We start from the raw sequence: 14,140 nt of genomic DNA on the forward strand, positions 1-14,140 counted from the left end.
GGCTTCGTTCTCTCAGTATAATGTATTCAAGATTATCCTAATTGTTATGTATCTTGTCAGTAATTCATTCCTTCTTGTTGTGCTTTTTTTCCCCCTGTGGTAAAATATGCATAATATAAAGTTAGCCATTTTAACCATTTTTAAGTGTATACTTCAGTGGCATTCATTACTTTCACATTGTTGTGTAACTGTCACCCTTACCTCTTTCCAAAACTTTTTCATCACCCCAAACAGAAACTGTTACCTTTAAGCAATAACTCCCCATTCCTCCCTCCCCACAGCTCCTAGTGACCTCTAATCTACTTTCTTTTTTAAGATTTTATTTATTTGTTTGTTTATTTGGCATCTGGCCATTACAGGGATCTGAATCTGTGACCATGGTGTTATAAGGCTGCACTCTAACCAACTGAGCTAAGCAGCCAGCCCCCAATCTACTTTCTGTCTCTGAATTTGCTTGTGCTAGATATTTCAGATAAGTAGATTCAGATTCATACAACAGTTGTCCTCTGTGTCTGGCATCTTTCATAATGGCATAGTGTTTTCAAGGTTCATCCATGTTGTAGCATATATCAGTACTTCATTCCTTTTTATGGCTGAATGGTATTCCTTTTGTGAATATACCACATTTGGTTTATCCATCCATCAGTTGACAGACATGTGGGTTGTTTCTGCTTTTTTTTTTTTTTAAAGATGACCGGTAAGGGGATCTCAACCCTTGGCTTGGTGTTGTCAGCACCACGCTCAGCCAGTGAGCAAACCGGCCATCCCTATATAGGATCCGAACCCGTGGCCTTGGTGTTATCAGCACCGCACTCTACCGAGTGAGCCACGGGCCGGCCCTTGTTTCTGCTTTTTGACTGTTACGAATAATGCTGCTAAAAACATTTGTACACGTTTTTGTATGAACATATGTTTTCAGTTCTCCTGGGTGTGTACCTAGGGGTGGAATTGCTGGATCACATGGTAATTCTGTTTAGTTTTTTAAGGAGCCATCAGATTGTTTTCTACACAGCTGCATCATTTCACATTTCCACTATCAGTGCACAACAACACTTGTTGTTATAGTTATCCTAGTAGGGATGAAAGGACTATTGCTTTTTGATAAGGTATATAAATCAGAGGTAAATTTAGTACAGACAGGATATTGCCACAGAATTGCTGGGGGAAATTAATGATTGTATATAAATATCAATTTGTACATTCTAGGAGGATGGACTCAGACAAGTTCTGGAAGAGATGAAAGCTTTATATGAACAAAACCAGTCTGACGTGTAAGTTTGGATAAGATTGATATTTTAAAACAATTTTTTTTTATTGGTTATGAATATTTGTGGGATACAAAGCTGATTCTCATCACTTATGCCCAAGATTTGATGGCCAGATCCATACTGGCAGCATACGCATTACCACAAATTGCAATTATACCCCATGTCGCCCACCCAATTATCCCCAACCCCTCTCCCCATTCTGATATTTTAAAACAATTTAAGAAATAAGATGTTGAAATCAGATAACCTTGCATCAATATTTGGATGCGATTTTTTTTTTTACTTTTCTGTGAGCCTGATCGTACTGTAGCTGTACAAATTAGCACATGGCTAGAGGGATTTGCACTGATCACTGCTGTATCTGTGGGGCTAAACAGTGCTTGGCATATAGTAGATGCTTAATAAATATTTGTTGTTTGGCTGATATGAGTTAAAAGGAATTAAGGTAGACCTAAGAGAGATGAAATACCCTGAAATAAAAATAACCCTAACAAAGTGAGATGTATAGTTTCCATTGTTTGTTTTCGTTAACAGACGCCTTAGTGCGTTTGTTAAAGGGAGAATGGGCAATTTGTAAATTTAGCAGGAGCAGCAGTGATTTCTAATAGCTTGAGTGGAATTCACTGAGAACTTGTGCTATAAAAGGCTACAGCTTAGAAGGTGAAGAGAGGGCTCTAGATTTAATGAATATTTAGAGCTGATCATGATAGTTGGCATGATGTAGAATTTAGGCTGTTTGACAAATTTCATAGGTTCCTATGATTTGGTGAAGAGTAAGACACAAAAGGGTACCAAGTACTGGATCAGAATTGAAGTGTTAAGGATCTCAACCTAGATAAAAGTCTTCCTCTGTGACATAAGGTTTCCTCTTTGGCTTTGTTAGGTACAATGTTTTTATTAGGTACTTGGATGTAGAAATCAATAGCATGGATAGCATTTTCCAACTACTTTGTTTAAATATAGATACAGAAAAATCTTTATAGATGGAATGAGGAACTGAACCTCAACAGGTTTGCAGTAAATGTAAGGCAAATGCAAAGTTTTGAACTCAAGTCCCCAAGCCATTCATTGTATATTAGTCCGTTTCTGTTGCTTATACCTGAAACTGGGAAATCTATAAAGAAACAATATTTATTGCTTACAGTTTCAGAGGCTGGGACGTCCAAAGTCTAGGGGACACATCTGGTGAGGGTCTTTTTGGTGGTGATGCAGGGTATCACATTGCGAGAAAGGCAGGAGCAGAGAAAGAGATAGTTCTTCATGCACTTTTCATTTAAAGCCCGCAGAACTACGTTGATGACCAGCTTTATTAAATCATTCACTATGGCATGGTCCTTACAATCTAATCACCTCTTCAAGGCCCCACCTTTCAATTACTATAATAGAATTTCTCACCCTCTTAACAGTCACAGTCGGGATCAAGTTTCTAAGACATAAAACTTGGAGGACACAATTCAATCCATATCACGCTGATTCATTCAACAAATATGTATGAAACAATTATGTGTTGATAAGTGGCTCTGGTATTACAACGGTAAACAACACAGTCAAGATTCCTGTCCCCATGGCCCTCTCAGTCTAGTTCGGATAGATATTAAATATAAACACACCAGGTTTGGATACATGCTATGAAGGAAAACAACAGAGTTCTGGGAGAGAGAACAATGAATCGAAGACATAACTTAGGGTAAGGAGTCAGAGAAGTTCTAAGGAGACATTTCAGCTGAGGCCTGAGGGAGAAGCAGGTTTTAGTGAGGCAGTAATTGTGGGCAGAGAGCACTCTGTGTGGAGGGAATAGCATATACAAAAGCCCTGAGTCGTGAAAGAGGGCAGGGTACTCAGGAGACTGACACTTAAGACCCTTGGGTCTGGATTTTAGCAAGTGGCAAAGGATGACACTGGATGAGATATTTAGGTGTGGGGCAAGTGGCGGCAGGTTTGTGTCTTTAAAAGATCATCCTGGCTGCTGTGTAGATAGTAGGCTGGAAGGGCTGAGAGGAGAGGGAGGCACGCTGGTCATCCAAGTGACCTGAGAGGTGACCCAGACTAGGTAAAAAGCGAACTAGTTAAAAGATACTTTGGAGGTGGCCTAACAGGTGTTGGTCTAGTAAGGGAATGATTTTCCTATATTCCTTATGTTTGTATCATTTGCAAATTCATGATCCAAAATTCTGTCCTCCACCCTCCTAGTTTCTTTCTGGGGAGACAATTGTTGTTACCAGTTTCTGGTTAAAATTATTTGTGAAAAGAAATCTATTCATTTTTAATTACATATAAATGTGAAGTTTTTTAGCAAGTCCTTATGTACTTAATAGAATGATGTTATGTTAGGTGCATTTTATTTGTACTATTTCATTATAATTCAGAGTACATTGTAAACAATGTGGAGAATAAATCTGATTTTCATAGGGTGGCGCAAGTGTACAGAACAGATCTAGAAGACATGATAGGGTGGGACATGTATATTATCAGGGCCTAGCGTAGTGCCTGGCATGGAGCAGGCACTACATGAATGAATCCTTTTCATATTCATGTGGTTTCTTTAAAAACTACAAAGTAGATTCTTATTCACTCTGTACATATGTTTCTAAAATGTGATTCTTATCTACTATCTAAGGAGATGTACTTTTTATAGGATAAAACTGAAACTTTCTCCCTCTCTGTGAAAAACACTGAAGTAAAGAACACTGAAGTACAGTACATGGACGTAGTTGAAGATCAACAAGTATTTGTTACATGAGTGAAAGACTGTTTTGACTTCATTTTAACTCACTTTATTATAATGAAGATTTGGAAGTACAGCCAAAAGAGTACTACATAGGATAGTACTTCATCATTTTATGAACCATCATGTTAAGTATGTCTCATCTTAGCGTGATATAGGAATTATGAAAAATGAGTAAACACGATGTTTGTCTTTTGGAAATAATACAGATTAATCAGTGTACTAAAACACAAAGTTTAACCAAGTGGTTAAACAAAACATATTTGATATAATGATCTTAAACCAGTTATTCATCTTTTAACGTATTAATAAAAGCTCTGCTGTGCAGGTAGTCAATATTTGCTTAGGTTAACTGGTAATCATAAGTGGATAAAAACAAGCACGTAAGTCAGTTGTTAGGTGGTTATGAAAATTTTACTTACACTGAAATATACATATTTTTGGTTTTTTCCTCTTTAAATGTTCTTATCAGGAATGAAGCAAAGTCAGGTGGACGAAGTGATTTGATACCAACCATCAAATTTCGACACTGTTCTTTGTTAAGAAATCGACGCTGCACTGTAGCATACCTGTAAGCTGCTCAGTTTTTGCTTGGGTTGGCAGGGAACAGTGGAGGGTTTTCCATGTGGTTTCCCAGTTAACCATTTCAAATGGATAACAAGAAATCTTAGATTTATCTCTCATAAACATCCTAAATTTTTGTCTTTTTACCATTTTTAAAGCTTTTTATTATGAAAGATTGCAACATTCATAAACATAGGGAGAATAATATAAGGAACCCCCATGGAGCCATCATATAGGTTTAACAATTTTGAATGTTTTTCCATATTTACTTCATTGTGTTTTATTAGTTTATGCTGCACTATTTTATTGATTTAAATGTTTACTTGTACATATTTGTGGGGTACAAGTGTGGTGTTCCTGTGGTGTTTCAATACATGCATGTACTGCACAATGATTCACTTAGGGTACATACCATAGTCTTGTACCTGTTAATCTGCCACTTCTGCTCCCATCTATCCTCCCCTGCCCTGCTTGGCCTTTGGTAACCATTATTCTCTTCTCTACTTCTATAAGAATCTTTTTTTTTTTTTGAGGTTCCACTTGAGTGATATGTGGTATTTGTCTTTCTGAGCTTGACTTACTTCACTTAACATGATGGTTTCCAGTTCAATCCATGTTGCTGCAAATGATAGGATATCATTTCTCTTATGGCTGAGTAGTATTCCATTGTGTATATATACCACAGTTTTTTAATCCATTCATCTGAGGATGGGCATTTAGGTTTGATTCTATCTCGGCTATTGTGAATAGCATTTTGATGAACATGAGGGTGCAGGTGTCTTTTTGATATATTGATTTCATTTCCTTTAGGTATATATTCAGTAGTGGGATAACTGGGTTGTAAGGTAGATCTATTTTAGTTCTCTGAGGAACCTGAATACTGTTTTCCACAGTCGCTGTACCAATTTACGCTCCCACCACCAATGTAGGAGAGTTTCTTTTTTTCTACATCCTCACCAGTATTTGTTATTTTCTGTCTTGTTGATAATAGCCAGTCTAACTGGAGTGAAATGATATCTCATTGTGGTTTTAATTTGCATTTCCCTGATGATTACTGATTTTGAGTATTTTTTCATGTGTTGTTGGCCATTTGTAAGTCTTCTTTTGAGAAATGTCTGTTAAGGTCCTTTATGTTGCATTATTTTAGAGCATCATGGCTTTTCACCACTGGCTACTTTAGTATTTTTAGTATTTTTCTCATTTCTCTAAGAAATAAAGACCTTTTGGAGCTTTTCTCACATGACCGTTGTACCGTTTTCACACCTGGAGAAGTGAACAGTGCCATCATGGCATTTGTCCAGTCCATAGTCATGTTTCCTCTGTTGTCCAAAGATATCATCCTGCAGTTGGTTTGCATCAGGAGCCAAATAAAGTCTACTTATTATGTGTAGGTTGCTGTGACTTTTGAGTCTCTCCTCATCAGAACCACTTCTAATTCCCCATTTATGCTTATTCCATCTAATACCTTTTTAATGCCCTAGGTATGACCGGTTGCTTCGGATTAGAGCACTCAGGTGGGAATACGGCAGTGTCTTGCCAAATGCTTTACGATTTCACATGTCTGCGGAAGAAGTAAGTTAGCATTGCTGCTCATGTTTATAATTGGAAAATGCTAAGGTTCTGGCATTGTTCTATAATAGTACTTATTGGTATTTCTCTTTTTATTTTTAACATCTGTTTTTCAGCAATTTTTGGCATATACTTATTTAGTATATACTGTGACAGGAAGTATGTAGTGAGGAGTAATTCTAAATGCTACGTGGAAAAACTCTTATTAACAAAATACAGTCCCATTATGTTACTTATTAGTGATCCTTCATTGGGATTCAAAAACTGGCATTATTATTGGGAGTTTTCATAAAATATGTATATGAAATAAAATATACACATATGCTCTTTCCCAATCAACATTACAAATTCATATTTGTAATGAAACTGTTGATTTATCTACTCACTGAGGCCCAGAGCTAGCCCAATGTTTAAGAACATAGGATTGGAGTCAGACAGACGGGTTCAAATCCTGGCTCTCCAGTGTCTAATCTTTATCGAGTAACTCAACCTGTCTCTATGCCTCAGCTTCCTCATTTACAAAGTGAGGATCATAGTACCCACCTATTACAGGATTGCAAAAGCTTCTGACACTAACGGCCTGGAGATAGATCAAACTTAACAGATTAAGCACAGAGTCTTCCACAAGACTGTTTTTGCTTCACACACCAGCCACATGTTTGGGGGTACCACTATCCCCTTAGGTTCAGTAATTCACTAAAATGACTCACAGAACTCAGGAAAGCACTATACAGATGCTCCTCAACTTATAATGGGGTTACGTCCCTATAAACCCATTATATTTCGAAAATATTGTACCTCGATAATGCATTTAATACACCCAACCTACCAAACATCATAGCTTAGCCTAGCCTACCATAAAAGTGCTCAGAACACTTGTGTTAGCCTACAATTGGGCAAAATCATCTAATACAAAGCTTATTTTGTAGTACTAAAAATAAAAATCTTATAATAAAGTAAGAATAAGGAAAACAAAAGATCAAAATTTAGAATTCAAAGTATAGAATTTACTAAATGGGTATCACTTTTGCATCATCATAAAGTCAAAAAATCATAAGTAGAATCATTGTAAGTTGGGGACCATCTGTACTTAAAATTATAGTTTTACTATAGCAAAAAAGGATACAAATTAGAACCAGCCAAAAGAAGAGACTCATAGGGTGTGGACTGTGAGGGTACCACACTCAATGCTTCTGGTATCCCCCTCCCTGTGGAATTAGGACACATCACCCTCTTGGTACATTTACATGTATCAGTGCACACAGAGCATTGTCAGCCAGGGATGCTCACACATAATTTGGTGTCCAGACAGAGTCTTTATTGAGGTTTCATTCACAGGCGTGATTGGATCACTGGCTCTGTGATTGAGCTCAATCTCCGTCCCATCTCTTCTCCCTAGAGGTTGGGCTGACCTCAACTGGCTCAAAGCCCCAGTCCTCTAGGCACATGGTTCTGAGGTGGACAGCCCCCACTCTGAGTCACCTTCTTAGCACATGCCTTTGGGGGTCACCATGAACAACAGGATACTCCTGTCGCCTGAGAAATTTCAAGATTTGGAAGGTATCTCTCAGGAACAGGGGACAAAGGCCTGCCTAATTCTTTATTATACAACAGGGTTATTATAAGGCTTATCATCACATTACCTCAGGTCATCCATATGGAACACAGCATAGGATGACACTCAGGAAATGCTGACAGTTTTATTAGAGTAGCGTAGCGCACAGCTGAGGAAGGCAGATGTTGAGTGCATTTGCCTTTAGCTTCTGCATGGTTCTGAAAGTGGCAGTGTGTTTGCTGACTGACTTTCATTGCTTTATCATTCTGTCCATTTTCTGGATAAACAAATAAGTAATCTCTACCTCAGTTTTACTAGTAACTGTGAAATTGATGACATGTCAGTACTTCAGTTTTCAGTTTATTTTCGTACGCTTTGTGCTCAAATCTACTAATATTAATTTCAACGTACTTTTTGTGTATCATACTGAAATGAACAGAATACTATGTATTTAGATTAGTATGTTTCTTATAATTTTGTCGATTGCAAACTATACATTTATTCAAGCACATCTGTTATATTTTATATTGGACATTGTTTCTCTAAGGATAGCACTTTTCTGAGATTAGTTAGCATATTTTAATAAAATATGACCATATCAAAAAGAATATTAATGGGTCTAGAGGTTAAGTTGATTGAAAGTAGTGAAACCTGAGATACAGTAGTCTTCCCTTATTTGGGGGAAATAAGTTCCAAGACCCCCAGTGGATGCCTGAAACCGTGGATTGTACCGAACCCTCTATATACTGTTTTTTCTTATACCTGCATACCTATGATAAAGTTTAATTTATAAATTAGGCGTAATAAGAGATTAACAACTAATAATAAAATAGAACAATTATAACAATATACTGTAATAAAATTTATGTGAATGTTTTTTCTCTCTGTCTCTCTCCAAATATCTTACTGTAAAATATTCCTCCTTCAACTTCTTGTGATCACTGTGAGATGATAACCGAGATGGCTACTAAGTAACTAAAGGGTGGGTGGGTACAGCATGGATACACTAGACAAAGGGATGATTCATGTCCCAGGCAGGATGGGGCTGGACGGAGCTGGATGCTGTGAGATTACATCATGCACTCAGAATGGCACACAATTTAAAACTTATGAAGTGTATTTTTGGAATTTTTCACTTAATATTTTTGGACTGCGGTTGACCACAGGTAACTGGAATCACAGAGAACAAAACCACAGATAACAGGAAACTGCTGCAGTTTCTTTACAGAGTTTGCGAATTACTATAAAACCGACAAACAACATCATTCTACCCTAGTCTCCTCATCTATCTATAAAAGAATATTCTTGGCCTCTTACTCTCGGTAGTGGTGTTTTGGAAAAACTCAAGGATGAAAACAAGAAATTAATATAAGTACACTCTACCAGACTGCAGCTGTCTCTTGTGGAGGAGTGGTGTGGTAGCAACTGCATCATCTGTTTTGGACCAGTAGCAAAGAGTATTTCCAGGTGTCTCCTGCAACTTACAGGAGACCACCAGTTCTGAGTGTCATCCTGAATGTCCTGTGTTACCTAAGGATAGTGCTTCAGCGGGGACATGTGGGCTTGCACCAGCCACCTTGGTTCAAGTGTCCACCTTGTTATTTATTAACTGTTGCCTTTTGTTGTGTAATCTCTCAAAGCTTCAGTTCTTCATTGATTAAAAGGAAATAATAATAGTACTATAACAGGGAATGATTACAAGGAGTAAGTAATATAATGCATGTTAAAATTTTAGCAGATTCCTCATCCACAGTCAGCACAGTATAAATATTAGTGAGGATGTTGATGAGCTCAATATTGTTGAATTAATATAACAATAAAAGTTAAAAGCAGAACTAAAATAAGGCACTAATGTGAAATAGAGACCATTGTGCTTTAATGTTTAGAGAAATGAATGTTGGAAGAATATGAAAGTGCATATACAGGTAATATGTAAAAACGTCAATATTTGATTTCAAAATAGTAAAATCTTTTATGTTTTCTTTAGCTCTATTTTTTGATTGTGTAACTTTTCCTTTATAGAATCTTCGAGCCAATAACACATGAGAGATAATGAAATAGGTTTTTTTTTTCCTTTCCTCTTAATATTTTTCCATAAGTAAGTATTTGGTGACAGTACCAGTATGTTCTATTCTGGAAGAAACGTGTCTATTCTACTTCGCCCTTTCATCCATGAATGAGACAGAATGAGGGTAAAACTTTCATTGCCAAAACAGCTTTTTATTTTTCTTCCACTTTTTGTTCTCTTTGGGGTCTGTTACCCTCTGCTGCTCTCAGCAGAGATGCTATTGACAAGACAGAGGTGGAAAGATCTATGTTTTGACTCATTTGAGTCATAGTTATCAATACAGAATGTTATTTCTTATCTTCTATTATTATAAAATATAATGCAGTTTTTACCATCTAGGCATACATCCCATTTGAACCCTTTTGAATCTTTTTTGATCCCTTTTAACAGTTTGTGTAATGAAATCTAACATATATGTACACACACACACAAAAAAAGGTACACAGAACGATGTACAGCTTGCTGATGTGTCACTGAGAAATCCCTATGTATTCATCACCCTGTTGTGGAAAGAGAATAACATTCCATAAGCTGTGTATCCCTCCTCCTAGTAGTCACCACTCTATTGACTTTTATGCAAATTAATCACTTCCTTGCTTTTTAAAATATTATTTTACCGTTTAAGCATGCATCCCTAAACACTGTTATTTAGTGTTGTTCATTTTTTGAAGTTTATATGAATAGATTCATACAATATTCTTTTTCTTTTGGCAGCTGGCCAGTACAGGGATATGAACCCTTGACCTTGGTGTTACCAATACCGTGCTCTAACCACATGGGCTAACCAGTTAGCCCTTCATATTTTTTTATGACTGACTTTCACTAGACATTAATAGTTTTCAGATTTTACCCTGTTGAGGTATTAGATATAGTTAATTTCTTTTTACTGCTGTAAGTATTCCCTTCTAAGTAGAGATTGCAATTTATTTTTGATGTTGTTTCCAGTTTTTGACAGTGATAAGCAATGCAATTATGAACATTCTTGTAATATGGTAATAAGTACACATTTCTGGTATATATCTAGGAGTGGAATTACCAGTAGAGAGGCCACGTATATTAGTTTATGCCTGTTGTCCCAACATAATTATTTATATTACCTCTTTTATTTTGATGTATCTTAGACTCTTTTTATAATCATTTATGTATACAATATATATTATATGGTCACTCACATCCTGGGTCTTTTAACCTTGGTACTGTTGACATTTGGAGGTGTACAGTTCTTTGCTGGGGGCTGTCCTGTGCATTTTAGGATGTTTAGTAGCAATGCTGGGCCTTACCCGGTAGATGCCTCTTGTGCTTCCCTCTCCCCGAGTTAGGACAACCAAAAATGTCTTCAGACATTGCCAAATGCCCCATTGGCATTCAGTACCACCTGGTTTAGTGGACGGGGTGTGTGTATTTTGACTAGATAGCTGCCCAGTGGTTTTCCCGAGGACCATATTCTTCCCATTCTCATCAACAGTGTGCCAGCTCCTGTCACTGCACATTTCATCTGTGCGTCATCAGTCTGTATAATATTAGTCTCTCTGGTGAGTATGTAGTGGTACCTCATTTGATTTTAATTTGCATTTCACTGATAATGAAGCTAGCATATTTTTATATGATTATTGGCCATTTGGATGTCTTCTTTCGTGGAATGCATGTTCAAGTCTCTTACTCATTTTTACTTTGCATCCAGTTGTCAGTTGATGGACATTTGGGACTTTTTCTTATTACTTTGTAGGAAGTGTTTATATATTCTGCTTATTTATGTCCTTTGTCAGTTATGTGTTTTTCAGATATTTTCTGCACCTTTGTGGCTTTTGACTTTTCACTTTCCTAAAGATAGCTTGTAAGAAACAGAAATTCTGGATTATTATTAATGTAATCAATTCATTAATTTTTTTTATCTATGGTTAGTTTTTTAATTTTTGTCCAGTTGAAGAAATCATTGTCTACCCCAAGGTGATTAAGATATTTTTCTATGTAGGAGCTATATTTTACCTTTCATAAAAAATCTACAGTATTAGGGTTGATTTTTGTGTATACTATAAGGGTCAAGTTTCATTTTGAATATGGATATTGAGATGACCCAGCAGCATTTAATTGAAAGGATTCTCCATTCCCTACTGCTGTTTGCATGATGCCACCTTTTCATAAGCTGAGTGTCATTATATCTGTGGATTTTGGATGGAGAGACTTTCTCTTCCATTAGTCTTTGCCCTTGTACCAGTTCCACTGGTGTAATTATTGTAACTTTATAATGTGTCTTGAGCAAGTTCCATCTTGTTCTTGTTTTTCAAGAATGTTTCAACTATTTTTGACCCTTTTCATTTCCATGTAATTTTAGATTCAATTTGTTGTTTTATTTTTCAAAAAATTCAGATTTTGATTGAGATTGAATTTAATCTATAGATCAGTTTACGTTATTACAATATTGAATCATTCAATCCATGAACATTGTATATCCTATATATTTAGGTCTTGTATCATTTCTCTCAACAGTTTTTTTTAAAACAACAACAGATTTACTGAGATATAATTAACACACACTGAAGTTTATCCTTTTGAAGGGTACAACTCAGTGGTTTTTAGTATATTCATAAAGTTGTGTTTCCATTATCACCATCTTATTCTAGAACATTTTCATTACCCTAAAAAGAAACCCTGTACCCTTTGTAATTACTCTGCATTCTCTGCCTTCCTCCCAGCTCCTGGAAATCATTACTCTACTTTCTGCCTTTAGAGATTTGCCAGTTATTGGTTTTTTATATGAGTAGAATCATGCAGTATGTGGTCTTTTGTCTCTTTCACTTACCATAATGTTCTCAAGGTTCATCCATGGGTAATATGTGTCAGAACTTCCTTCTTATTTAAGGCTGAATAATTTTCCATTATGTGGAGCATATCCATTCATCAGTTCGTGAACATTTGGGTTGTTTTCTCAACAGTGATTTATAGTTTTCAGAAATAACATCTGTGCAGAATTTGCAGAAATCTGAAATGGTGTTTTTTCCATGGTTCTGTTTCTGGTCAAATGTTTTTTAGATTTATGATTAAGTATGTTGGAATGTAAGCTCTGTGAGGGCAGATGTTTTTGTTCATTTTGTTGAATGATCCAGCCTAAGTACCCAGACCAGTGCCTGTATCCTAGAAGGCAATCAGTAATATTCATAGTATATTCTGCTCAATATTTCTGTAAACCTAGGACTGTTATAAAAATAAAGTCTATTACTTAGGAAAAAAAAATATTTGTAGTATATGTGAATGGATGGTCACAATAGTGATCCATGTCCAGATGTGTGCTGTTTTAGAAAGAATGAGTATACAATTTGTGCAAGTTTTCTTATAACTTTCTCAAATGACCATCTTTATGTTTACAGATGGAGTGGTTCAATCATTATAAAAAGTCCCTTGCCACTTATATGAGATCACTGGGAGGAGATGAAGGTTTGGACATTACACAGGATATGAAACCTCCAAAAAGCCTATATATTGAAGTATGTATACTTTTAAAAAATACATTTTTTAAATCATTAGATTGTACAACCTTTTATCTAAGAAGAGAGGAGTATATAAATGTATATTAACTTCTATTAAAAAGGAAAGGAAGTATAAATCAAAACCAAAAAAGCTACCTATTGGGAAATGGCAGAATAGGATAGAACAGCTAAGATTTTCTAAATATACCTGTTTTAATATTTTGGACTCTGGAATCATGTAAATATTTTACCTATTATAAAAACAAAATTAAGTCAAAATAGAAAACCAATCCCTAAATTTTGAATGCAAAATGAAATAAATGAACCTGTCTTTCAAGTTGGTGGATTAGTCAAATTATTTGTTTAAAATTTACCATCTAAACCATTTTAAAGTGTACAGTTTGGTGATATTAAATATTTTCATAATGTTGTACAGCCATTACCACCATCCATGTCTAGATTTCTTTCCATCTTATAAAACTGAAACTCTGTTCCCACTAAACCATAACTGCACGATTCCCTGTCATCCCTGGCAGCCACCATTCTGTCTGTCTCTATGATTTTGACTGCCATAAGTACCTCATATGTATTTGTCTTTTTGTGACTGACTGGCTTATTTCACTTAGCATAATGCCCTTAAAGTTCATCCATGTTATAGCATATGTCAGAATTTCCTTTCTTTTTAAGGCTGAATAATATTCCGTTGTATGGATATACCACATTTTTCTTATCCATTTATCCACTGATAGACACCCGGGTTACTTCCATGTTTTAGCTATCATGAATAATCCTGCTATGAACATGGGTGTGCAAATATCTCTTTGAGACCCTGCTTTCAATTCTTTTGGGTGTATACCCAGAAGTGTAATTGCTGTATCATATGGTAATACTATGTTTAAATTTTGAGGGACCATTATACTGTTTTCC

At 36.0% G+C, this 14,140-nt stretch overlaps 1 protein-coding gene across 2 annotated transcripts in view; it reads left to right on the top strand.

The window, feature by feature from the left end:
* GINS1 (GINS complex subunit 1) overlaps positions 1-14,140 on the top strand; it is a 32,804-nt gene that overhangs the window by 3,723 nt on the left and 14,941 nt on the right. Inside the window, exons 2-5 of one of the 2 annotated variants that reach the window (XM_063108558.1) lie at positions 1,207-1,271; positions 4,466-4,564; positions 6,039-6,129; positions 13,115-13,231. In XM_063108558.1, the coding sequence (XP_062964628.1) occupies positions 1,207-1,271; positions 4,466-4,564; positions 6,039-6,129; positions 13,115-13,231 (372 nt within the window). The remainder of the gene's footprint in view (positions 1-1,206; positions 1,272-4,465; positions 4,565-6,038; positions 6,130-13,114; positions 13,232-14,140) is intronic. The other variant, XM_063108557.1, reaches the window with a different exon arrangement.

This window comes from Cynocephalus volans, chromosome 9, assembly GCF_027409185.1.
Source record: "Cynocephalus volans isolate mCynVol1 chromosome 9, mCynVol1.pri, whole genome shotgun sequence".
In the NCBI taxonomy this organism is placed as follows: Eukaryota; Metazoa; Chordata; class Mammalia; order Dermoptera; family Cynocephalidae; genus Cynocephalus; species Cynocephalus volans.